This window comes from Meriones unguiculatus, chromosome 4 (assembly GCF_030254825.1).
Source record: "Meriones unguiculatus strain TT.TT164.6M chromosome 4, Bangor_MerUng_6.1, whole genome shotgun sequence".
Taxonomy (NCBI): Eukaryota; Metazoa; Chordata; class Mammalia; order Rodentia; family Muridae; genus Meriones; species Meriones unguiculatus.
This window is the reverse complement of record NC_083352.1, coordinates 17,038,551-17,065,663: the sequence shown is the minus strand read 5'-3', so window position 1 is coordinate 17,065,663 and position 27,113 is coordinate 17,038,551. Positions and strand designations below refer to the sequence as shown.

Here is a 27,113-nt window from a genome sequence, read left to right as displayed (position 1 = left end):
ACCCTCCTTTGGACTTCAAGAATGCTCTGGCATTTACACACAAGTCTGCTGTACTTCACCTTGTACTTCATCAGGTGTTGCACATGGGTGTACCTTATTCGTTTACCCTGTTGGTACGCTACATAGCATTTGTTTGATTTAAAAAAAAATTAGCTTTATTTTATGTGTTTGAGTGTTTTGCCTGCCTGTATGTGTTCCATGCATGTGCCTGGTGCCTGCAGAGGTCAGAAGAGGGGATCAGATCCCCTGGATCTGGAACTGGAGTTAGGAATGGTTATAATTTGCCATATGGGTGCTTGGGACCAAAATCAGTACAAGAGCATCAAGTACTCTTAACCTCTGAGCCATGTCTGCAGCCCCCATCTTCATTTTTATGCTCATGATCCAGTAATGGTAATAGATCCATATTGTTGTACAGCAGCTCTCCAGCTGGGTGACACTGTCACTCTCAGCCACTAATTCCCTTTTCCTACCAGCTCGGCACCTGCCACTCACTGTTACACTTTTATGATTTTTGACTATGTATTTCACATGAGTGGGATCACACAGTATTTGACCTTTTGTGAATGACTTATTTTGTTCAGCGTAACATAGTTGGCATTCAACCAGGTTTGTGGTGTTTGCAAGAGCCTCCTCTTTTTAAAGCTGTATAATGGTCTGATGAAGGTATATTCTTCATCTTTGTGTTAGTTTCCTCTCATTACGCTGACAAAATATCTCAGCAAAATAAGTTAAGGGAAAAGACTGATCTCTGTCCTGTGGTCCCAGGTTTCAGTCCCTGGTTGTTTGCTTCCATTGTTTCTGAGTGGAGAGAAGCAGCAGCAAAGGGCTAGAGTAAGGTATGAATCCACGATTCTGCTTCCAGTGATTTGGCAAGATTCCTACCACGTCCCCAAATAGTGCTACCAGCTAGACATGGGCCTGTGGGCTTCACATTAAGTCAAGACATACTCTTCATCCATTCGTCTATTCGTGCATGCAAAATAGTCATACTTATAAAGTGAAATACATAAATATAAAAAAATTAAAAGAGAAATGATAGCTATTTAGGAAGCTAGTTGTGGAGGCTGGCGATAGCGCTGAGTCATCTTACTCACCCTAACTCTTTGAGCTAGGGTCTTTATCAAGTTTTCCAAGTCCCCTACTTTATCCCTACTTCATCCTCCCGAGTATGTGAGATTACACACTGGGCCACAGGCCCCTTGTTAGGTATTTGAAGTGTACAGTGTGGTGCTGTGGCTCGCTCACTCTGTGGGGACGCTGGCTTCTCTGTAACTGTAGCTCATGAATTGAGGAGACTGCGGTGTCGCCAGAGTGTTTTCTTAGCACTCCTACCAAAAAATCAGGCATCCCAGGGGCTGGACAGACAGCCTAGCAGAACACTGGCTGCTCCTTCAGAGGGCCGGAGCTCATTTCCCGGAACCCTCATGGCAGTTTACAGCTTTCCCTAATTCCAGTTCTAGGGGACCCAATGTCCCCTTCTGGCCTCATATGGCCCCAGGCATACACAGGGGTGTTTACATACATGCAGACAAAACATACATACACACACACACACACACACAATATTAAAAAACAAAACAAAAGCCATTGACTTAGCCAGAGAAATGGTTCATTCGGTAAAGAGTATGCCTTGAAAAATTTGGGGACCTGAATTTGCATCTCGAGATCCCATGTAAGAAAGACTGGACACTGTAGCACAGAGCTGTAATCTTTGTACTCCCAAGGTGAGATTGGAGTGGAGACAGAAGCATTTGGGCCAGCTACCCTGCTGTACCCTGCAGGAACAGCAGAAACTTTGAAACAAAGTTTCACACACACACACACACACACACACACACACACACACACACACACACTGGCTTCAGATGGGTGGGCTTACTTAACCCATGTCACTGGAATTTGACAGGGCTTGCATTGGCTTTGCAGGTTGCCTTGGGTAGTATGAGCATTTAATTCTGTGAGTTCTTGCTGAACCGAATCTCCTTACTTGTGAACCATCTATTTAGGTTTTCTTTTATTTCTCCACCAATCACTTGTGATAGGTTGTATGTTTCTAGAAATGTGTTCATGTTTCTAGTTGTTCAGTTTGTTGCCCTGTAATTGTTCATATTAGCGGCTTAAGGATCTGTATTTCTGCAGTTTGAATTCCAGTGCCTCCTCTTTCATTCTGAATTTATCATCTCTTTTCTTCGTGGTAGTCTAGTGTATTAGCTACTTTTCCTTTTGCTATGATAAAGTGCCCTGACAAAGCACCTTAAGGAAGGAGGGTTATTTTGGCTCACAGTTTTGGGTAGACCATTAAGTTAGGCAAGCAAAGGCAGCTGGATCTTGAGACAGCTGGTTCTGTTCCACCACATCAGGAGAAAAGAGCAATGAGAGCCGTTCCTTCTTTTAAAGCAGCCAAGCCCAAGGAATGGTGCACCCTCTATCTTGGTGGGCCCAACTCCTATTCATCAAAATAAACCCCCAGGCAGCCAGAGGCTCATTTCGTCGGTAATTCCAGATCCCGGCAAGCTGAAAGTCAGTAGTAACCATCACATCCATGCGATAGTATTTCAGTTTTATCTTTTTAAAACCTCAATTCTTATTTTCATAGACGTTTTCTATTTCATATATTTCCCTTCTCATCTTTGGTCTTTCTTTCCTTCTACCAACTTTATCATTATATAATTTCCTTAAAGTTTTCATGATTAGCTTATCCTTATTTTTCTAGGTTTTAAAATACTACAGTAGGTAGTTATTTGATAGTTTTCTCCTTTTGAAATGGCACATCCTTCTGATATAGCCTCAGATGGATCCTACAAGTGTTGCTAATTTTGTATTTATATTTTTGTCTAAAGACGTGGTTATATATATGTATATATATGTATATATATATTTCTTGATGCAATGATTGTTCAGAAACATACTGTTTAATTATTATTAAGTTTTCTTAAATTCCTCTTATTTATTTTAGTCATATCATTGTGGTTGGGATACTTGACATGATTTTAATATTCTTGTATTCTTAGGATGGTTTGTGACTGAATAAATGCTCTCTCCTGGAGAATGCTCAGTGCATTAGAGAACAATGAGTATTTTGCCTCTGTGTAATGGAATGTTATTTGTATATCTATTAGGTTTGTGTTTCCTTGCTGATTTTTCTGTCTACACAATCTATAGATGATTAAAAATAGGACATTGGTCTTGTTTTTCTGTCTCTGTTGCAGATCAGTTAATATTTGCTGTTCCAACTCCTTTGTCAAGGAAGAGTATTATGAATTCTAATATTAAGGGTAATAGGTTATTGGTATTCACAAGTAGACTTGCTAATAAAATTTCAGAGTATTTTATTTAAAATGTATTGGCATTATTTAATTTAATGCAATGTTATTATAGCTTAGTATCATTGAATTAAAAATATAGCCTTAAAATAAGGAGGTATAACATTTAATAGTAAAGATGAGTTGGACAGGAACATTTTTCTTTTCAATTTACTCTCTTGGATCAAACTTGGAGCTTTATACATGCTAGAAAGGCATCTGCCATTGAACCTCACCCTGGCTCATTTAACCCAGACAGTTTAAAATGTCAGCATTGTAAGTAGCCTTATAAGTATATTAAGTACTTTTATATAGAAGAACCTATACTTAAGACAGATTTGTGACTACACTGTAGCAGTAACTATGCATTTTCTTTTCTTTCCAGCCTGTGCATGCAAACAGATTTCCAGTACCAACCTACGCAGCCAAGCAGCCTCCACAGTTTCCATCAAGGTTGGAAGGAAGTGGGCTTAGATGATTTGATCACATTAAAATTCAGGAGCCAATGCATTAGGATTTTCTATTCAGTGTTGGCTTAGGGCAAGGTATTTAGGTAATTTAACTTGGAACAAGTTTGGAGTGAGCACAGTTTGTAGAAATACTTAGTGAGAGAGGCAGAGTCAAAAATAAGGGTGGGAGCAGCTGAAGAAGACACCTGACTTTGACCCCTGGTCATGATGTGTGCAGACACACATATGCAAGCACACACACAAATTGTAAGGTCGTGATTCCCCATTTTAGACTAGCCGGGTCCTTTAGGCACTGAAAACCATATGGATGATAGTCTGGGAGCACAGTAGAAAGTGCTCTTCCTTGTCTGCTGCCAGAGCCGTTGAGGGTGGTGTCGTGTTGAGCTCGCCATGGAGCCAGCACTGTTTCATCCATCCACACACTCTGCTAACTGACTCTCTCCCCCTCACAGGCCACCTCCACCTCAGCCGAAACCATCCTCTCAGGGAAGCCTGATTCCTGCGCGGCCGGCTCCTGCACCTCCCTTATACAGCTCCCTCACCTGATGCCAGAGTCTTATTTTCAAAATGTCTTCAGGGAACTGAGTGAATGCTTTCTGTTTTTGTTTCTGACGTTTTCTTGAAAAGCCTTTCTCTTCCTCCAACTCTGAATGAACACAGACTACCACGTCACAAGCCCTATTAACATAGAAGCCGAGTGGGGAGTTGAGAAACACAGGAGGCTGCAGCCACTCCAGGGGATTTCAGGTTAACATTTCCATCATTGAAGTGTCGTCTTCAGCCATTTGTGACTTTAATGCCCTCAACGTGGATTAAGTTATTTTGAACATGTTACTGTAATGATTCTCAAATTAGCTGAATTGGTTTAAGGTTTGTCATTATGTGCTTAAATGTAATCCTGACTTTTTGACCTCAGTTATCCTTAATGGTTTCTGGTTGAGCATTTGAACTTGTATTAACTTAGGAAAACTAACTGCCAATAACCTCTGCATTATCATCTTGCATGAGTTAACAGCCATTTAATACAGACTCCTGTCTCCTTCCCACTACACAAATAAGCAGATATCCCGACGAAGAACACACCAGAACCACAATTTCTAGATCATGGTATAATCTCAAAGTATGAAATAAGGTGTGTATTCAGATATTGGCTTCCATTTTTTTATGATCTTTCAACAGTAACAGCTATGATAGAACTTGATTTAACACAATCAACTATTGGCTTCCATTTTTTTTTTAATTTTCAACTATAATGACTATGGTAGAAGCTGATTTAATACTAAATTTTCTCTATGCATCACGGTAAAGCAGCGCAGTGGTGTTGCACAGTTTATGGTACGGGTGTTCAGTACACCTACTCAGAAAGATGTGGAAGGAGCAGGAGCGCGGAGAGTACCTCCCGCAGGTGAGCTGTTACAAAACCACTTGAGAATTCATGAGCACTTTAACTCTAAACTCTGAATTTCAAGGCTTGATATTAAGTCATTTAGAATGTTTACATTTACTATGGTGTGCTGGATCGTGTCTCTTTTGACTAATATTTTCATAAAAATTAGGCTGGAGAAAGGAAGGAAGAAATGGTGTCCTTAGATAACTACAGAAGTTATGGCCTCTGAGTTACTATCTCAGCTGTATTAAAATGAATTTGTACTTTGAAAGGAATGGTATTGACACTAAAATTTTAAACACTTAAATTTTTTCATAATCTTTCATAAAGAAGTTTAATAATAGGTATATTAACTGAATTTCATTAGTTTTTTAAAATAATATTTTGGTTTGTGTATATATACATATTAAAATAAAAACATTTACAACAAATAAAATACTTGAAATTCCTGTTTGGCCGTCCTTTTACTTTCTAAAATACACACCAGTATTTGGATCCTTATTTATGTCAGTCTTAGGACTTGTGCGAAATGTGCATAGTGGCTGTACTTCAGGAAAACGTGAGAAGGTATCTCGGGACACTGAAGTATGTCAGGAGGCTTGAGTACTGTAACGGTGGGGTGTGTGCTAACACTGGTGAGCCAGCCCTCGGGAGAATGAAGGCAGTGTAGAGGGCTGAGTCCGCAGGAGCACTGAGGAGGGCCGAAGTAGGTGACTGAGCCTGACTCGAGACGCCCGTGACGACCGCGCGGGAGGTTTAGCTAGCAAGGGCCGAAATGTAGGTGCTGTACAACGTCCGGGATCTGCCAGGGCTGCAAAAATCTGTCGCACTTCTGAAAAGGAAGGTAGGTGAATTTGAGCCAAGGCGGAGAATCGGGTAGGAAGACGGCGGGCCGGCGGGCGAGGCCGCAGGAGCAGCGCCTGTGGAAGGGCAGACTCGGAGTAAGAAAGTCACTGTACTCCTGTTGGAGAATTTCTCCACACGTCTGAAACCCAGCTCAGCCTTAGAAGGAACACGTAGGTTGTACGCTCGCTTTTGACCCCTCGTGTGGCCCGTACAGTGTGGCCCTCCCTGCCCGTGCGGGCTTTGCCGTGGCCGTGGCCGGCGTGCGAGCGGGGTTGGGTGGTGGCCGACGGAGGCGGGGTACGGGTGGGTGCGCTCCGGCACGTGCCCCACGCTCCCGGGGAAAACGGCTTCGCAACTGCCTAAGGTGTTCCAGGAGGCGCCATGTTGCACCCGCTGCTGCCGCTGCTGCTGGCCGAGCTGGGGGGCTTGCTGGCATCAGGATCCGGTGAGCACTCCCTGGGGCCGCTTCTCCGAGGTTGGGGCCACTCTTCTTGTACGTCTCTCGTGCACATCAGACAGCTCAAAAAGTGTACCCCCAAAGAGCTCTTCCATCGGCTTCTGGAACCCCACTTAAGGCTCCAAGAAACCGGCGTCCACAGATAATTGTTCCAACGTGACGTTCATGCAATACCGATTCGTCCAGAAACACGAAAGAAAAGCCAATAAGCTACAAACCCCCAAACTCAGAGCGAGTGCAGAGGTGCATGTGGGGGCTGGGAGGGGCGGAACCTTGCTTCGGTTTTGGAATCCAGTGGGCACCACAGCAAGCTGGCGGGTTGTGATGTTCCGCTGCTGTGCGTCCAGCCGTCCAGCAGGGGTCAGTCCAGCGCTCGTCTCCAGCTCTGAGGAGCAGGCGAATCGTCCTCCTGAACTTGTGGAATGCCGCTTTTAAAAGGCAGAGCAGGGGGTCACATGGGCGGGTTCTGGGATTGTTCTCTTCGTGGTTCATTATGTTAGGAGGAGGAATTTAAGATCGTATACTAACGTTTAAAGTATTAGGATTATACCCTTCATACGTCAACACGCTTCACGAGGAGAACGTTGGTAGCCTTTTCAGATAATCACAGGCTTTCTGCATGTTACCCCCAAAACTGGACAAACAGAGAAAGAATAGTTGCAGCATAGAATCTAAAAACACCAGCAAGCTTTCCTGTTCTTTTTAATTTTTAAATTAAAACAATTACCTCCTTTCCCTTTCCTCCCTCTAATCTGTCCAACACCCCCCCAACTCCCTTGCCTCTTTATTTAGCATATATTAAATATCTATATATGTATGTACCAGCAGAAATTTCTTTATGAAAGTCAAGGGGATATTGATATTAAAATTTTATTTTTATGCATGTATATTTTAATGTATTATCTTTATTCTTTTTAAACTGAGAAATAAAAATTACCAACAGCTTTTTAAAGATTTTTTTTTTTCAGTTTAAACTTTACTTTGTGTGTGGGTGTTTTGCCTGCATCTAGGTCTATGTACCACTTGTTTACGTGGTGCCCTTGGGGGTCAGAAGAGGGTGAACCAGGGAGGATTCTCTAGAACTGGAGTTAGAGACAGGTGGGTGCTGGGAACTCAACCCAGCTCCTCTGGAAGAACAGTTAGTGCTTTTAACCTCTGGCCCATCGCTCCAGCTTCTCAAACACTTTGTGTTTTCAGAAAAATCATTGAACTTTACTTTTTCGGGCAGTTTCAGATTCACAATAGGACTGTGCAGAAAACAGTGTTTGGATTTAGGCCCTGCTCTCTGTCCTCCCACGAGGGTCAACCTCTGGAACTGCAGGGATAGGCTTGATTGCACTCAGGTTCTGGATGTCCTATGCTTGGCACAAAGACGCCTGTCGCTGCAGCATCACGCTCAGTCCCACTGACCCGAGACAACTCTCCTCTTGTGGCGTGATAGCTTGTTTCTTCACAGCGTTGAAAAATTAGCCATTTCATGTCAAGCACAGTGTGTCCACTTAGCTGCTGAAAGACCTCTCACGGCTTCCCAGCTTTACCAGTGGTGAAGACAGCTGCTATCTACATGCTTGCTCAGGTTTTGCTTGAACACAATTTTTCATTCCTGATGGTAAGAGGACGTAGTGGTGTCTCATTGTTTTAATTTACAAGTTCCCAATGGCATGCTTCTGAAATCGTCGTGTCTGGCTTTGAGCTTAGCTGTTATCATTGAGCCATCTCTTCAGCTGCCAAAAATCTTTATATAGGCTTACATTATTTTTTATTTATTATTTTTTGAGAGTTGTCTTTACAGGTTATTTGTCCATTTTGAAATGTGGCTGGTATGCCACTATTAATTTGAAAATTTCTTTGTATGTTTTGGGTAATACTCTTTTATCATACTGCGATATTTTATTTTTAACTTTTTTTTCTATGTGTGTATATATGTGGTGTGTACATGTGTGTGTGTGCTTGTGAGTGTGTATAGGTTTGTTTGAGTTTATGGATGTATGGTACAGAGATCAGGGGAAAACCAACTCAGATGTCAGTTTCTCCCTTCATTTTATTTATAGATGCTCTTTCAATTTTCATTCTGCATAAGCCAGGCTAGCTGGCCCTTCAACTTCTGGAGAGTCTATCTCCTCATCCAGTCTCTCCACAGGATCATGGGAGTTACAGATGTGGCCTCCTATGCCCAGCTTTAGTTCGGTCCTGGAGATTTGAACTCAGGTCCTTATACTTGCAGGATGGCTGTTTTATCCACAAGCCTTCTCCTCAGTCCAGATCTGGGTTTTTTTTAGTATATGCCCTCATTCTCTTTGCATTATCTTTGAATTTTTTTTTTTGCTCTTTATTATTCTATTGTATCCCTTTCCAATTCCTTTTTTAAAAAAAGTTTTAGAGAATATAATATATTACTCTTTATTATAGAAACCCATGTTATGAAGGCCACTTAAAATTCTTCCTCCTATGTAATTAGATATTTATGCCCACTGGCAAAACATCTGCCAATCTTGCTTGCCCAGCCCGAGGACACACCAGACACACACACAGCCACTATCTACAGGCTTGTTCCGTTTCTGTTCTGCTGTAATGTGTCAATATGGTTTCCTTTATCCTACTTGGTAGATGGATTATACACCATGTATAGCACATTTCATTGAAAATCCTCGGGGTTATGAACGAATTATATTGGGTTGGTAGGTATTTTAGCCCACCTGAAAATTTTAATTAAGGAAAGTTTAGGTATAAGAACATTGATTGTTCTTGTATGGTAGATTTCTAGATTCCATAGGTTCTCTGTGCATTTCTCCATTTTCTTATTCTTGGGTCTTGCATGGTGCTTGTTTGCTTTTTGTTTTTTGTCACTTTCATTGATGGGACCCTCTTAAAAAGTGTTCAGTGCCTGTACTAGTGCAGTGGTTGCTGTGTTAATTTTACGTGTCATCGCTATTGTCCTGTTTTTGATCCTTTTGTTGTTGTAGATTATGATACCATCATCTACATATGATAACATATGTGTCCCTGTCCCTCAGTTCTAGACTGTGGTCATGAATTACTGCTGTAGTCCTAGCTGTAACAGTAATGTGAGCGAGGGCATCCACTGAGCAGAGGTCTGTTGTACCTTAGTTGAAACACTTTTTTATTGCTGTGAAGGGGTTGGAGTGTGAGCGCCATGGCACGTGTCACAGAGAGGTCAGAGGACAAGATGTGGAGTTGCTTCTCTCCTGGCACCTTTACACAGGTTCCAGGAATTGAACTCAGCTCATCAGACTTGCACGGAAAGCACCTTTACCTGCTGAGCCATCGTGCCTGCTCAAGTGTTTTGTTACTGTCCAGTCGTTGAGAAGAATCAAACACAGGAAGCTATGTTTCTCAAATCTTTCCAAAATAACTTTTGTCTGCGAAGAGTTTTGAACCATGCATGTTTTCTTCATGTGTGTATGATCCGATGCTTTTACTGCTTCTGTGTGCCGATGATGGCAGCACTATTTTTTTTTTTGTTTGTTTGTTTGTTTTCTCATTTATAATGGCTGTAGGGCTTACTGGGGTAAATTCTTCTTAGTCATGCTTTAACAATTAGGTTACACTGATTAAAGTTAGTTTATTAATATTTTACTTAGACTGTCTATGGCTATTATATTAGCCAGGTGAGACAAATATGACTTTCTCTCTTTGTGTCTTTATTTCAGAGGAATGATACACTCTTTGGTTGTGCTAATATATAAAACTTTCAGGCTTTTTGATCTGTCCTTCTCTGTCTTCTCCTGGGTCCCTCTCCCTGTCTGTTCTTTCTTCCCATATTGACTTATTTATTAATTCTTCCCTGCATGGCCATTTTCTATAGTTACATTGTTTATTTCTTTCAAATTTTTATTTGAAGTCATTATAGAATTTTCTTCTGGGCTTCTGTGAAGATTCTTGCTAAAGGGTTGGGGAGATAGCAGGGTATGTAACAGTGCTTGCCATGTAAGCATAAGGGTGTGAGTTCAGATCCCCAGTACTGACATTAAACAAACAAACAAACAAACAAAAAAATAGTTGTGGCTGCCTGCACCTGTGATTCCAGTGCTGGGGCGGGGCCTAGGGGGAAGGTTCTGAGAGAGGGAGACTTTGGGGGCTCGCTGGCTAGCCTAGCCATAAAACAGCCCCAGCTACAACCAGAGACTGTCTCAGGAGAAAAGGCAGAGGGACAGGCAATGGTATCAGATCCCCGCTGGCCTCCACATACCTTCATGGGTGTGCACGTACCTGCATGCATGGTGGTGGCCATACCGGAGGAACTGTAGTCAGCAGGGAGCTTATGGATCAGGGTTCACAGAGCTGCAGTGAGTGTGCCTCGGAGAGGCGAAGCCCCAGAGGGATGGTGTCCAGAAAGCTCCTTGCTGCTGCCAGGCCTATTGTGCTTGGTGCCACATACTTAGCATACTTAGCGAGGTGTGATTATTTGCGAAAGATTCCTATTCCTCTCTAGGCAATTTACCTGCGATGCGTAATTATAGTGAAAATTCTGGAATTTTGGTTCTTTTAAAAACACAGACGTAAGACTATGCTTTTGTTTTTTATCTCCGGTGTGGGGACATGGGGCTGCTTCAGACTGTCCACAGCAGCTGACTGTGATTTGCCTCATGCTCTAGCAGAGGCGTGCTGTTTGTGTGATGTTTGGAATTCTGGGAACTTTCAGAGGATATATAAATGCTAGAGCCCAGAGAGGTGGGGTTGTTGGTTGTTGGTTATTTAGGGGTGTTGGTTGAGGTTTGTTGGTAGTTGTGCTCAAAGAAGAAACAAGAAAAACGAAATTAGATTCAAGGATCTCTCTCCCCTGAATCCTTCTTTATCTAGTTATGATAGGGGGTGGAAAGGGGTGAGGAGAAGTCTGGGGGGAAAAAAAGAACCCACAAAGTATCAAACAACAGCTCCACATACTAAAAGTGATGGTTTTTCCAGGGCAATGCCATTTAGATAAATTAATAATTCTGTTGAACTTTCTGAGAACAGTCTAAAGACATCGTGCCTAGGGCTTCTTGTGAGGGATATAGAGAAGAGAGACTTCCTGGGATAGGGAGTAAGAGCAAGGAAGTTTCAGGCATTGTTAGCCCACAAGTCTTGCCTGTGGGAGACAGGCCGGTGAGTGATCAAAGAAAGCAATCATGTTCCTGTGGTCAGGGTCTCAGTCTCCCGGTTATGTAGCTCACAGATCTAGTTACAGGTTTTTGGTATGCACCTCGAGAAAACAAGAGTTGTAGAAGGAAAATAAATGACTCTTGTGGGTGAAAGAAAAGGAAAGTAGGTGGTTAAGGAGGCCAGCTGAGCAAGGTCTTGAAGAGCAAAACAAAAACAAAAGTCTGCCATAGTGTAAGTACAAACTCCTGCCGGCCAGTACAAGAGAGCTGGCTGGAAAACACTTGGCTTGCCTTAACTCTGTTAGTCAATAATAAAACAGTCACTGCTTGGGGTAAAGATGTGATTATGGGAGGAGAAATAAGGGGGAAATGTTTGCCCACATGTGGGCTTCTGAGGAAGTTTGTGTTTTGAAATGTGTGACTTGTGACCATGAGGTGGCTTCTCTCTGCATGAAGACTTTTGTTCTGAGTAGCATATAAGGGATAAAAGGAAGAGTAAAATGAAATAAAATTAGCGCGTGGTTTAACTGTAATGTATCTGTGTGTCTTCTTATTGCCAACTTCACATTTTCCACTTGGAACTCTGACCTGCTGGAGCAGGACTTCAGCTCATGCTCAAGTGAAGAGGGACACACCACTACACACACACACACACACACACACACACACACACACACATGGGAAAATTCATTATAGTGAACTTCACATTAGAAACTGAACTGTTTTTAAGTGAACGGTGGCAGTTAGTAAATCTCATTCCCTTTTCTTGATACCACAGTGACCCTTAAGGTCACAGATTTTACTGTCTCACTAGTATTTCTAAGCCCCAGACTTCGCATGAACGACAAGTACATTCTTGTTTCCTGAGGCCCCACAAAATTCAGGGTTTACCTGTTACTGTTAACACAGTTTTCTTATCCTGAACAGACTGGTGCAGTGGTGTGCTACCATCACGAAGTTAGAATATATGCCCATGGCCTGAATGTTGGCCAATGAGTGATGGCTGGCAGGTCACCAGATAAGGGATACCTGTTGGGAGAACCAAGGTCTGTGTTAGGAAGTTGCCGGGCAGTTTCTGCCCAAACAGTAAGAAACAGCATAACAGGCTCTACTCTACAGGGTGAGGACACTCAGAGCGTGAGCAGGTTCCACGGCCCATGACTGGCCACCCCTCAGAGAAAAAAGTCACCTCCAGAAACAGCCAGGAACAGGTTAACAGTGAAGGCAATAAGCCCAGAAGTATGGGCCCTTTCAGGGTTTTAAATGGTGACATTCCAGATCCTAAAGAGTGAAGGCTTGAACCTCAGGAAACACTCTCAACTCGATAGCATCACTCTAGGTAAAGCTCTATGTAGTTACTTATTTGTATTCAAGAGAACTGTCCTTTGGCTTATATGTTAATTTTGCTCTTGTATTGTTAAAATTTCCTCCAGTTCTATTGATTCTACTTTTAAAACGGGAAAACATTTTCTCAATTGATTGGAATAAAAATAGTATTTGTGGTACTGACTCACATTGCTTAGAGAATATATTTACAAAGCAGGAACGTAGAATCCTGAAATCTTCCATCAGAGAAATGGCTCATTGGGTAAGCATACCTGCTGTCACTCCTGTCAACCTGACTTGACGGGACTCAAACAGCGGAAGGAGGAAACTGACTACAACAAGCTGCTGTGCCCTCCTCACACGTAAACACAGACACACACAAACAAGTGAACAGAAAGTAAAGAAAATTAAAAAATCCAATATTTTCAAAGTGTGTTGCATGCATACGTAAAATATAATAAAACTTATTACTTTGAACAGTTAATTAAAAGCACAAATGGAAAGCAGCATTGGTCCAAAGCTTGTCCAAGCTCTTCTCGTGTGGTTTCCTCTAGCTTTGTACCTGAGTGAAGCTACACCGTCCCATGCCTGCTACTTGCGCTGCGACAGTGCCCAGAAACTTCTTATGGGAAGAGGAGATTACTTTTGCTCTCAGTTTCAAGTGAGTTCAGCCCTGCAGCTCTTGTCAGCTTTCCAGCCACACCTTCGGACTGAGATTGTCCGCGTGCAGGCGGTCTGGAGAGTGTCTGTGCTTACATTCAAGAGCTTCTGTGACAGCAGCTGTTTGCTCTTTCCACAGGGCTCCTCAGTGTGTGTTCTCCCATGTGCCCAAAAGTTGTGCAATAATAATAATAATAATAATAATAATAATAATAATAATAATAATATAGCTTTCTCACATCGTATATTCATGGAGAGTCTCTCTTGAGCATTTTCATGAATTTAAGAGGAATGGTGAAAACTGGATGTTCTCCCACAGCCCTTATCTTCCTGAGTTGCCTGTGTACCACTGTGTTTTTGAAAGCCCATGAGAGAAATGGAGCTATCCCCATACTGTTCATATTTACAGGGTTTCTCTCAGTGCGTGTGATTAAAGAGGAGCCCTCTCCCACCCCCCCTTATGTTGGAGTCATCCATCCTTAGCGTGCATTATCTCACGTCTTTGAAATTTTTCTGAAGCAAATCATTCTTTTCACATTCCTCACATTCCTCAGTGTGAGCTCCTTAATGAACCAAGAGCAGACTGTTGCCAACGCAAACATACCCACGCTCCCTTCATCCCTATGGATTTTGCTGTGGTGGTTTTAAAGTCAAGACGAGGAAGGCTTTTCCAGAATCGTGCATTTATATGGCTTCTTTCTGTATCCCTGACACTTATTGGCAGATGAAGTACGTACTCTGCATCCCTTTCCTTTACCCCTGAGGTCTTCTTGCTTTGGGACCCTGGAATCTTGTAGAACGTTTCTTAACGCCGACTATTCTCTCTGCTTTTACAAGGTCTCTCTACCACATGACTTCTCAGATTTGTCCCTGGCTTTTGTACAGACTCCAAAGTTTTTGGTCTTTGTACTTTTTTTTTTTTTTTTTTAATTTAAATTCAGACTCTGGAACGTCAACACAGATTACTTGAAAGTATAGAAAAGGTTAGATTCGAGATGCCTGGTGACCTCTCAGCATCTCTAGTTCAGTTACCAAGGTATTCCCCTTTCGTAGAGCAAATCTTGGAGCAGCGTCGGTGAATGTCTTGTCCTCTAAGTGAATGAGTGTAGTCACCACTACCCAGCGAGTCCATGTTCTTGGAGGTTGCTAGAATCACATGTTTGTAGACTCCCCATCATGCTGTCTCCCCTCCCCTAGCCAAGCATCCCAGGCCCTCCCACTTATTCCCTCTCCAGAGCCCCCAGACTTAAATGATCTGCAGCTGGTAGAAATCACACCCTTGCCAGAGCACAAGACAACCATATGTAACCACATACAACAGCTGTGGACAAACTTAAGTGGTTCTATAGCCCACACCTGGGATTAAAACACAACCATAACCACATAACACTTCCGCAGCAAAGTCCTGTGTGAATGTCCCAGCTTCTTACTGAACTAGTCAGGAGCATGAGTCATTTGATCTGCAAGGAAGCAAGGTGGAAACTATGGGAATGAAAGGCCAGTCTCATGCCACGATCTATCTCTAGCTGGGCTGTGTGGGCATCCGTGTCCACATTTACCCTTCTTATCATCCTGAAGCTTTCAAGAAACAGCACACAAAACAAGTTTCTGCCTCATAATATACAGGAGAGCCGTACAAGTTCATTTACAGAGTGACATTTTTGTTACTGGGAGGCTTTCCTTATTCTCTCATCTTTGGGGGAACCAAACATAAATGGGTTTGTAAGGTGATAGTAGCTGAGGTTTTAGTCTGAGTCCTGTGGGTTTATGAGGCTTGCTGGGAGTAGCTGGCTATATTAGCGTACAGGGGTCTCGGTTGCCAGTTACACAGCAGCATGTGATAGAATTCTAGCCTCTTCTGGAACCCAGAAGTGAGCTGAAAACATTCATAAAAGAAATACATTCATAAAATAAGTATAAAATTACTTTCCTGTGCCTTCCATGAAGAGTTGCCATAGACTGGTGGTTTAATAAGGCAGAAATGTATCCTCTCATTGCTCTGGAGCCCAGAAGTCTGACGTGAGGTCTGGGCAATGCTGGTTGCTTCTGGAGGACCAAAGGGTGTTGGCTGCTATAGTTTTTGTTGTTGTTGTTCATTTGTTTGTTTTGGATTTGTAGTGTGACGCACTGCTCCAGGCTCTTCCGGCTTTCAGATTTCCCGCTGAGAAAGCAACTGTCATCTTTTCGGGGTGTTCCTTTATGTGTGGCTTGTTGTTCATCTCCCGTTTTCCGTTCACTTGCTTGTAGTGTATACCTACTGTTTCACATGCCTTGGGGTTGATCTAGATACTGCCTTGGTTTTTCATACTGTTCGTGTTTTTTTTTTTTTTTTTTTTGCAACGAGATCTGGTCATGTGTATTGCTTTTGTTAGTTCCTTTTTTGATATGGACCGAGCAGGTTGGGGCCAAACGCAGAAATGGCTCAGATGGAATAAGTCAGGCGGGCACAGGGTGCTGGGTGGGCATGAAGGATGTACCTTCTGGTCCAAGCCTGGAGCTTGGAGGTAGGTCTGGACCCTTGGGGAAGGTGTGTGGCGTGGAGAATCAGACAAGACACTCAGGGCTAGAGCACAGTACGAGATGTGCAGGATCTAGTTGAGCAGAAAAGCTGTTATGGCGCAAGGGGCCTGAAAAGGTTGGAGGTAGGCAGGGCGTATCCTGGATGGAGCCTGGGCACTGGGGGACATGCAAGCAGGAGTGGCCATACTAGGCACAGGATATGGAGCCTTGCCTATGTCTGGGTGATTGAGAAGGGCGTGTGGGCGAGAGAATTAGATGCGTTCACCCAGATTCACCGTGGTGAAGTGTGGGCAGGATCTGGCTGAGTGGAGAGGTTGGTGTTGGGCTCTGTAAGCAGGCATCTCTACGGCCAGCCCCAAGGGACCTGACAAACCGGGTATCAGGCAACTGTGAAGCCACCTACGGACCACCTGAAACCACCTGAGCAGGCTCTGAGTCACCTTATAAGAGAACTCGGCACCACCTCCAATCTCTCTCTCTCTCTCTTGCCCTGCCCAGAGACGGCCTCTGAGACCCCTTCCCCCTTCCCTTAATAAACCTCCCGCATGGAACCAGTCACATGGCATGATCTGTGAACCCACCGTGTAACTTGGCTGCACATTCCTAACAGTTGGTAGTTGTGTCATTTTAGTTTTAGCCTTTCTGTACCCTTAACTCGCACGCTTGACCTTAATCTACAGTAAGTTGAAGAAAATGGGGATGCTCTCACATCCTTCTTCCTATGCCACACTTCCTGACAGCGGGCATACTGTTATCTGTCCACTACTGTAACGCTTCATATTGCGTCCACCATGTGGCTATGGTCCCCACAGTTGTTACAGCCTTCACTCTGTATGTGAGTTTATTTAATGCTCATGTCTAGTCCTTTTAGTACTATATAGATATAGTTATTGGGAGAAATTTTTCTGTCTTTCTGCCAAGTGCATGAAGATTATTTTTTTTTGGGGGGGGGAAATTTGTTCATAAATAGCCACCTTTCCTTGGGTACTTGAATGACAGTGTTGTTTAGCATAAATTTGTTGGGTCCTCAATTCAATCATTTAAATAGCGTGTTCTACTATTGAATACCAGAGCCAGGCTGCGTTTCTCCCTTTACGTCTGTCATAGTTTGCCTTCCAGAGCCGTGATAAACTCCATGACCCAAAGCAACACGGGGAGGAAAAGGTTTATTTCATCTTACAGCTCTGTCTCAGTCCATCGCTGAGGAAGCTTAGGCAGGTACCCACGGCAAGAACACGGAAGCAGGAACGGAAGCAGAGGCTATGGAGGAAAGCTGCTTACTGGGGTGCTCTCTCAGCTCATTCAGCCTGCTTCTGTTGCAACTCAACACCAGTTTCCCAGAAGTGGGCCTGGTTGATACTGTAGTCAGTGGTTAATCAGGAAAATGGCCCACAGGCTTGCCTACAGGTAAATCTTAGGGAGCCATTTTCTCATTCCCTCTAGCCTGTGTCAAGTTGACAGTAACTAACCACAATGATATAAGATGTTTTTTTTCTATCTGTATTCCCACTTGATGCTTGATTTTAAACACTCAGCTATGTCATTGGACCACAGCTTACCTTTGATTCATTGCTATCCATTATTCCCGACAGATTATGCCCTTTCTAGTCTGTTGCTTTAGATTTTTAGCCAGGTTTTCTTGAGGTTTACCTTTGATTGGTTTGTTTTTGTCTATGTGTTCTTGTGAATAACAGGTTCTGATTATGTCGAGTGCCTCCTTTGGTCTTTCATGACCATTTTGTCTGTTTCCCAAAGTCAGTGTTTTCAATGTTTTTGTTTTCTGTTTTAAATATGGAACACTTCATGAATTAATGTGTCATGGGGCCATGCTAATTTTCTCTGGCTGATTCCAGCCTTGGTACATGTACCCATGCAGTGAGCATTAGAATTTTCTAAGTAGCACACGTTGATGAGTCATTCGTATTGGCTACATAAACCTCATGAAAGAAAGAAACTGAACATCTGGGGAAGGTTACTAATAGTTTTTTTTTTCTCTTTTCAGATTCTCCAAGTTCATTTCTACAAATCATATTTCCAGAGAAGATTAAAGATAGAACAAGCTCAGAAGTAAGAAACGTTTTTTTTCCACCATATACATTATTATATAAAATTTCTTACTTGTATCACATAGCTGTGGAACACACAGATCATATCGTAGTATTATATGTATCTGATATTACTACTGATGATGAGTGTAAAGTTTTTATGGGAAAAGCAAACATAAAAATTAGGATGATCTACTTAAGAAAAACATTTCTCAATTCTTCGTAGTAGTTTTAGCAGTTCACATACACAAAATAATAGAAAAAAAAATTAAGTGTCTCCCTTGACATTAAGGAGATGCCTGAAGATCCAGGAGATGTCTCCAAAATGGCTGATTTCCTTAATACCTTTTAACAAAAACCTCTTTCCTTATGCTTCATCTCTGTACCCATAGTTCTCAAACAAAGAGAATTTTTATGCTAATGTTATAGAAAGCAAAAGAATTCATTTTGTTCACTGACTTTTGGAGTTGGTGTTTTGCTGTGTTAGGTGTCTTTAGGAGTTTTAAAAATATTTAAGTGTATCTGCCTTATAGGCGAGAAATCTCTCTCTGTGTGAGCATGCATTGTATGTGCACACGTGTGTGTGCCGCTGCACACATGCATGCGTGCAGCTGCAGGTGTGTGTTTGCTTGGAATCCAGACGTTGGTTTCTGGCATCATTCCTTGGGAGCTGTGCACCTTGTTTGGTCAGACAGGATCCCCCACTGACCTGGAGCTGCCCAGTGGGCCCCAGCAAATCTGTCTTCGCTTTTCCAGCACTGGGATTGTAAGCCTGTGCCAGTCCCAACTGTCTTTTTGAAATGTGCGCTCTGGGCATCAAAGCCAAGTCTCCATGCTTGCAGGGCAAATGTTTTACCAGCTGAGCCATCTCTCCAGCATGTGGCCATCTTTTGAAACATTTTTTATCAGCATATATTGATTGCACAAAGCTGTGCATTTCTTCCCCCTCCCAGTATTAACTTCTTCTCCCTAATAGTCCCCTCCCACTTTCCTAGGAGATATATGATCTAGATCACACTGAAGTTCACAATTTTCATGCTGCAGAATCCATCCCTGGTAACGGTCACCTTGATGGTGAATACGCAGCTTGCAAACATGGCACAGTCTACTTGGGTGATGTTCCTCTTGTCCTAAATAGTTCCCTCCGCCCAGTTGTGGCTTACCTCTCTTTCCATCCTTGGACCTTAGCAACCATTGATGAGCACGCTTATTTTAATTAGATTTATGTTTGTAACAGTTATCAGGTCATTGCTTTCTTAAAATAATAAATGTGAAGTACCATATTTGTTTATCCATTAATCACGATAGACATTTGGATTGCTTTCAGACATTGGCTGTTATGAAAGATTTTCCTTCCTTTTGGTTATACCCTTAGCAGTGAAATAGATAATCTTGTGCTTGATGCACTTAGAGGCTACCATGCAGTTTTCCACAGTGTCTGTGACCACACTGATTTCTATTTCACACTCGTCATACTCAGCATTCCAGTTTCCCACGTGATGCTGCTTTCTGGCTTGCCCTTCATGGTTCGGTCAGCCTGCTTCGTTTCGCTTCCTGATTTTGTTTAAGACAGGGTTTTACTACAAAGCTCTGGCTGGCCTAGACCTTGCTGACATCAACTTACAGCAACTCATTGTCTCTGCCTCCTGAGGGCTGGGATTAAAGACGTCAGCCTGCTTTTTGGCACAAACCAAGAGCACCTGGCTGGGGCTGGCACTGCCCACAGTGGCCTGGGCCCTCCCACAGTTAATCGCTGATCAGGAAAATGCCTCACAGATTTGGTTTGCTGGCTGGTTAATCTGCTGAAGACAGGTTCTCAGTTGACGAGGTACCCACCCTCCCAGATGGCTCTCCCTTGTATCAAGCTGACAGAGACAACAACAACCAAACAGAAACAATAATAATAGCCCCTTTCAAGCTCTAACCACCACAGCTTCTAAGAGGAGGAAGAGATTACGCAGGTGTGTGTGTGTGCAAAGCAAGAGTCGCAGGAGAACAGAAGGCAGAAGGAGAAGCCCCGGAGCTTGACTGTGCTGTCCTGCTGAGGATCCTGGCCTGCAAACACTCCCATGGAAGCTGATCAGCACTGGTTATCTGCTTTGGAATGTTTACCATTTAGGCCACAGAAGAGGCAAATGCAACTTTTTAGGGTGTGTGATATGTGGTACTGTCTTAGTCAGTTGTTGGCTTGACACTCTGGGACAGTTCCCAACCTGTGGGTCTCAACTCCTTTGAGGGTCAAACAACCTTTGCAAAGGGGTCACCTAAGACCATGGGGATTTACATTACGATTCATAATGGTAGCAAAATTACAGTTATGAAGTAGCAGTGAAAATAATGTTATGGTTTGGGGGGAGGGGTCACCACAACACGAGGAACTATATTAAAGGGCTGAAGCATTAAGAAGGTTGAGAACCACTGTGCGGGGAAGATGGGGTGTGAATATCTGATATGTGACCCCCAAAGGGGTCTTGACTCACAGGTTGAGAAGTTTTGCTGTAGGGCATTTTCTTAGTGATTGATATGGGAGGGCCCAGCCCACTGTGGGTGGTACCATCCCTGGGCTGGTGGTCCTATAAGGAAGCAGGCTGAGCAAGCCATGAGGAGCAAGCCAGTAAGCAGCATCCTTCCATGGCCTCTGCCTCAGTTCCTGCCTCCAGGTTTCAGTCGTACTTGGGTTCCTGTCTTGACCTCCTTCAATGATGAACTATGCGATAGAAGTATAAGCCAAATAAACCCTTTCCTCCCCAGTTTGCTTTTGGTCATGGTATTTTACCATAGCAATATTAAACCTAAGTAAGACAGAAATTGGTACCAGGGTAGTGGGGGCATTGCCATGACAGGCTTGACCTTGCTTTTGGAAGGATTATGGAAGAACTTTGGAACTTTGGGCTAGAAAAACCATTGAGTGTTCAAACCTCGGTGAGCTGCTCTGTGGGAGCTTGGAGAGAGATGCAGGGATGGAGGGCTGGCTTATGGAGTTCCAGAGGAATGTTTGAGAGTCACTTACAGACTGTCTTGGGAGATGGTGTGTATTCTGCGTTAGGAATCTGTGGTTCTGGTTAACTGGGACTGAAGAATAGGCTGTGATTAACAAGAGACCAGAACCAATAAAGTAAAACCTTTGTTTTACTGGGACAACAGCTCCTGGTCAGCTGGAGCTAAGAAATTAGAGTCGACTAAGAAAGGTTCCAGCATCCCTGGGGTAAAGTCTTCTGGGAAGTGTTTCCTCAGGGTCCACACACAGAAGCTGTGTTCCAGAAGTGGCCAAGACTATACCTTGTGCTAAGAGCTGAACTTGGTCCCTGTAGCTTTTAGTCTATTATTTCTTTAGCTGCTTTGTTTGTGGGTTCTTCTCCTAACTGTCTCCTAATATCTTCTCTGGCTCAGCTCAGCTTCTCCTGGCTCAACTGTCACCAACTCTCTTCCCTTCTCACTCTGCTAGCCCAACTGACTTCAAATGTCTCTTATTTTCACTCTGCTGAATCCCTTTTCTTCTTCCTTCTAGCCCTACTCAATCTTCTTTCTTCTTGCATAAACTGTCTTCTCTGGCCCTACTCTTCCGTCTACTGGACCCTATTCCTGCCTGCTTCCCGGTCCCACTACTGTCTTCCTCCTACTCTCTCCCAGCTCTCAGCCTCTGCTGGCCTTTAATACCCTTCCCTGTTCCCAGAAGTCCAAGAACCAACTGATACTGAAGGGCATAAGGCCAGACACAGAAAGCATTTCTGTGTCCCAGGTCCCCAGTTGGTGGAGCAGTTTGGGAAAGGTTAGGAGGTGTGGCCTTGTTGGAGGAGTGTGTCACTGAGGGTGGGCTTCGAGCTTTCAAAAGCCCACACCATTGCTAGTCAGTTCTCTTGTGGTTGCTTGTCTCAGGGTGTAGGCTCTCAGGGCTATACTAATGCTGCAGAGCTGCCTCCCTGCCAAGACAGTCCCGGACTCACCCTCTGAAACTGTAAGCTCCAATCAACGCTTTCTTCTATAGTTGCTTTTGTCATGGTGTCTTCACAGCAATAGAAGAGGAACTAAGAACCACCTTGGCTGTATGCTGTGGATTTTATAGATTGTATTTTCACTCTAGGATTTTGAAATCGCTTTCTTAATTGCTTCAATAACCCATGGGCTATTTTGAATACAATTATTTAATCTCCATTTGTTTCTGTAGTTCCTGAATTTTCTCCTGCTGTCGCTTTCTGGTTTATCCCATTATAATCTGTTAAGTTTCAAGAAAGTCTTTCAGTTTCATCTTTTATTTATTTATTTATTTATTTATTTATGTGTGAGGGTGTTTGCCTGCACATAAGTCTGTGTACCAAATGCATGCCTGGTGCCCGCAGAGGTCAGAGTAGGGCTGAGTCCATATCTCCAGCCCCTTATTTTGTGTTTTCAGACTTGCTTTACAAATTCATCCAAGAACAGGGAACAGATGGGACACTGCCCACCTTCATGCTGCCAGGAAGAGGCTACAGACAGCATGGAAGCTTTCATAGGTGGTTAAGGTTTAATGATACGGAGATTTCTAATCTCATGTAAATCAAGGGTGGCGATGAATGGGGCGTGGAGAGGACCTAGACCCCCTGCTCAGATGTAGCCAACAGTCTCCGTGTGGGTTTCTTAGTAAGCAAAGCAGGGGCTGTCTCTGACATGGACGTGGTTGCCTGCTTTTTGATCACTTCCTCTGGGGAGAGGGGGTGGCCTTGTTAGACCACAGAGGAAGAAGATGTAGGCAGTCCTGATGAGAGTTGATAGGCTGGGGTTAGATGGCAGGAGAGGAGGGCTCCTCTTCGCTGTGGACTAGGGGAAGAGGATGGGGGAAAAAGGGAGGGAGAGTGGGACTGGGAGGAGATGAGGGAAGGAGATACAATTGGGATATAAAGGGAGTAAATTATAAAAAATAAATTTATATATAAAAATAAAAGAATGAAATTTGAAAACAATGAACAGGTTATACAAAAAGTTAAATATTTTAAATATTTTTTAACACAGGCATTGTGAGATGATTTAAGGAATTGTCTGAAACATGCTTGGCAGGGTTGGTTGATTTTTGGGTTGCTATTTGCTTCTCCTTGAAATCTGTCCTCACTTAATTTTTCTGGATTCTCTAGGAACAGATATCCTATGTTATTCCAATCAACAAGAAGCCATATACTGTGCACCTCGAGAAAAGGTGATTTTGTTTTGTTTTGTTTTGTTTTGTTTAGATCTTTAGCTTTGTATTTATTTCTTTGAAACTGTTCACTTACAACTGTAGCGGAGTATACGAGCAATAATACAGCTCATTAGAACTGTCAGTTGTCTCGTTGTTTTGAACACCACTGAAATGAACAAAATATGCCCAGTAGAGGTTGGAATGAATTTTCAGTGTGAGAAAGAAAAACAGCGTAAGTGGATGCCACGGAAACACGGGGAGGAGCCCGGCAGCATGCAGACGCAGGAACGTGCATCTCCACAGAGAGGAAGGAGGCAGGCGGCAGGCAGGGCGAGCCACCAGGGAGAGATGGCGTCCAGTGAGTTACCAGCGTTGACCACTGCTCACCCTTCACCTCCGCCTGTCGTTCCGGCCCGACCGTTCCGGCCTCTGATTGCCTGTGTGAGACCACGCTCTGTGGAGAGCAGCACGCTGGGTGTTCAAGCAAGGTGGAGGGAGGGTGAAGAAGCAAAAGGGAAACAGCAGCGCAGGATGTGCGGAAGATGGCGCCACAAGAACGCTGAGCTCAGGCTTGAGTTTTAGTGCGCATGCTAAGGATAATAACCACATTATCAAAAACACAAATCTTTATATATATTATTATATGTATTATTAACATACAGAATATACATTATGTCTAGTATATACTATGTTGTGATATATTTTATTTTGTGTAGCATTTTAATTATAGTTATATATTATATATATAATTATTACATTATATATAACAGGTATATAATATATGAATGATATAATACATAATGTAGGTACATATTATATATAATATAAAATTATATGTAGTAGGAAATAAGAAGATTATTGAGGTGTGCTATTAATAACCTAGAATTATTACAGTGTTATTATTTATCCCACTGTCAATCAAGAAAGGACATAGACACCTGTTATATTTTTAGTAAGCCTCATTTCACCGGGCAGATATCAACTCCCTAAACTACCTCGTTATCTCCCAGTCCCACATCCCATGCCGTTTGCTCTAACCATTCCTATCTGGGCTGCTTCCCGTCCAAAATAATGTAAATACTTTCACACTCTTTCCTTCCGGACTGCTTCCTGCTGCCATGCTGACCCTCAGAGTAAACTCTTCCTGGCCTTGTGGTTCTTTGCTAACCCACGGCAGTCTCGCTTCCTTCTCCTCCTCCCTTGTACCTGTGTGTCTGTTCCCACAATCCTTCTGTCCTCTAAGCCCACAGACTTTGGCCCTACCTCCCTCCCTTCTATAGTGCCCAGCTGTGTGGGCACTTATTCATCCAGTCAGGGATAATTTGGAGGCGAGGATTACAAATGTCATTTTGGATACGTGTCTGCTTGTAAAAGACAGCTAGCAGACCTCAGGGATCAAAATAATCAACATATATGGCACCAGACCACCCCCCATCATAAATTCTATAATGGTGTATAATAAATATATACTATATTATCATAAATAGCATATTTTTATATATTTATAATTATATGCAATGTATTTACAAACACATATTTATAAATAAATACAAGTGTGTAATAATTATAAAATGTGAAAAATATTATATAATTATAAATGAAATAAATTTGATAATGTATTACATATTATGTAGAAATAATGTCATATTAGATATAAATATGTCATATATATTAGATATAACACATGTTATATTAGCTATAACATATTTATATAATATATTTGATATATATCAAGTATACATAAAGAGGCAGAAAATTATCATAATCCTCCGTCCAGTTTATATCTTGTAAGCAGCAAAAAGGCTTTACCCTCTTGCAGCTCCTTCCTTTCTTAAAAGGATCCTAGTGGGATGGAGAGACGGCTCAGTGGTTCAGAACGCTCACGGTCCCTGCGAAGGACCTGGGCTCGTTTCTCAGAACTCAGACGGCTCATGCCCAGTCGTGCACTCCAGCTCTGAGAGCTAGGGCGCCGGCTGTGGAAGCCTGTGCACACTGGTGCTTACCTCCATGCAGGCACATACACACCCTTAAAAAGGTCAATAGTTTTGAAAAATGAAAGGAACCCATCAAATTGAAGAGATTGTTTTGAGTAAATGTGTATTTATTTTGCATAAAGTGTAACGTACATCAAAGGAAATGCTGCCTTTATGGCAAAAGTTGGCTTTTTCTCCAAAGCTCGGAGAGTGAACCTTCCAGGTTTGAAGGCCCCCTAGCCTCTGCCCAAACTACTTCCCTCTGCTGGAGTAGCTAGAGTGCACCAGCACAGAGCACATTCAGGTTACTGTGCGTGGACATGCTCCAATAAAGTTTTATTTACAGGAATCTGGGCTGGGGAGGGGCGCAGCTTGCTGATGTCTCTAAAAGAGTAACTCAGACATCTCTCTCTCTCTTCTGTACTTAGATATTTTTTAGCAGATCGTTTTATGGTTTATTTGTACAATCAAGGATCTATGCGTTCTCAGTCTTCAGACATCCTGGTAAGATTTAAGTTGTTTTACGAAACGTCAGAAAACTTTAAAAAGAACCGAGTGAAGGGGTCCCCAACCCACAAGACCCTTGGGACCCTTAGGGGATATACTTAAGGTGCTCCTTTCCTAGTCACCATGTTCCTGCTGGCATCTCGGCAGAGTTCAATTAGTTGAATGGGGGCCTTTTTTATTTTCTCACTGTTGTTTCATTTTGGGCTTTCTGTCTTTCTTTCTTTCTTTCTTTCTTTCTTTCTTTCTTTCTTTCTCTCTCTCTCTCTCCTTCCTTCCTTCCTTCCTTCCTTCCTTCCTTCCTTCCTTCCTTCCTTTCTTCCTTCCTTCCTTCCTTCTTTCCTTCCTTCCTTCCTTCTCTCCCCTGCCCCCGGAAGTGTGTGTCCAGTGAATGTGTGTGGAACACTGTATCTTTTTGGCCTCATCACACCCCTCCCCTGCTCTGTCCCTGCAGGTGACAGGCATTGTGCAGGCATGGCTCCCTGGCATACCTGGCCCTTCAAGCTTCTAGAGGCTGTAACACCCTTCTCTAGGCAGCGCATTATAATTTTTTTTTTAACGGTTCCTGGGGCTTTTTCACTTTCAGAATGCTGTTGTAGATGATGGATGTGTGAGCGGTCTCCAGCCAGTTGTGTCTGGCCTTCGAAGCAGGAAGTGCCCTGGAAACCTTGTCAGTTCCTCCCTAACTGGTTCACTCCTCTTCATCCCCAGGCTCAGTGCTACTATCAAGGAAACATCAAAGCTATCCAAACTCCGTTGTCACCCTCAACACTTGCTCCGGACTGAGGTTATTGATTTTTCTCCCACTTTGGCTATGATATTTGTGTCGGGGCGAATGCATGCTGCCTTGTGTTCACGCACAGCTGGGGCAGATGTGTCACACAGGCTTATTATCAGTGATGCCTTTCTCCAGAACAGGACCCACACTGCTCTGGCGCGTCCTCTACCTTACTTTGCAGACCTGAGATAAATTCTAATTTCTGGAGGGTTTAAACGTCCTATATCCTTGCTCTTCTATTTTCCTCCCTTCCCTTCCCTCCCTTCCCTTCCCTTCCCTTCCCTTCCCTTCCCTTCCCTTCCCTTCCCTTCCCTTCCCTTCCCTTCCCCTTCCCTTCCCTTCCCTTCCCTTCCCTTCCCCTTCCCTTCCCTTCCCTTCCCTTCCCTTCCCTTCCCTTCCTTACCCTTCCCTTCCCTTCCCTTCTCCTTCCCTTCCCTCCCCTTCCCTTCCCTTCCCCTTCCCTTCCTCTCCTTCCCTTCCCTTCCCTTCCCTTCCCTTCCCTTCCCTTCCCTTCCCTTCCCTTCCCTTCCCCTTCCCTGTCCCTTCCTTCCCTTCCCCTTCCCTTCCCTCCCTTCCCTTCCCTTCCCTTCC

General features: G+C 43.3%; 2 protein-coding genes across 2 annotated transcripts in view; both read left to right on the top strand.

Moving 5' to 3' along the window:
* Window positions 1-5,611, top strand: part of Adam9 (ADAM metallopeptidase domain 9) — a 69,513-nt gene extending 63,902 nt beyond the window's left edge. Inside the window, exons 21-22 of the mRNA XM_021657377.2 lie at window positions 3,691-3,758; window positions 4,228-5,611. Of these exons, the coding sequence (XP_021513052.1) occupies window positions 3,691-3,758; window positions 4,228-4,321 (162 nt within the window). The 3' untranslated portion in view covers window positions 4,322-5,611. The remainder of the gene's footprint in view (window positions 1-3,690; window positions 3,759-4,227) is intronic.
* An 80-nt stretch (window positions 5,612-5,691) lies between these two features.
* The window catches only part of Adam32 (ADAM metallopeptidase domain 32), an 82,989-nt gene continuing 61,567 nt past the window's right edge, over window positions 5,692-27,113 (top strand). The window contains 7 exon segments of the mRNA XM_060381355.1: window positions 5,692-5,729; window positions 5,882-6,006; window positions 18,076-18,140; window positions 23,224-23,285; window positions 25,669-25,744; window positions 26,456-26,483; window positions 26,486-26,531. Coding sequence (XP_060237338.1) covers window positions 5,692-5,729; window positions 5,882-6,006; window positions 18,076-18,140; window positions 23,224-23,285; window positions 25,669-25,744; window positions 26,456-26,483; window positions 26,486-26,531 — 440 coding nt within the window.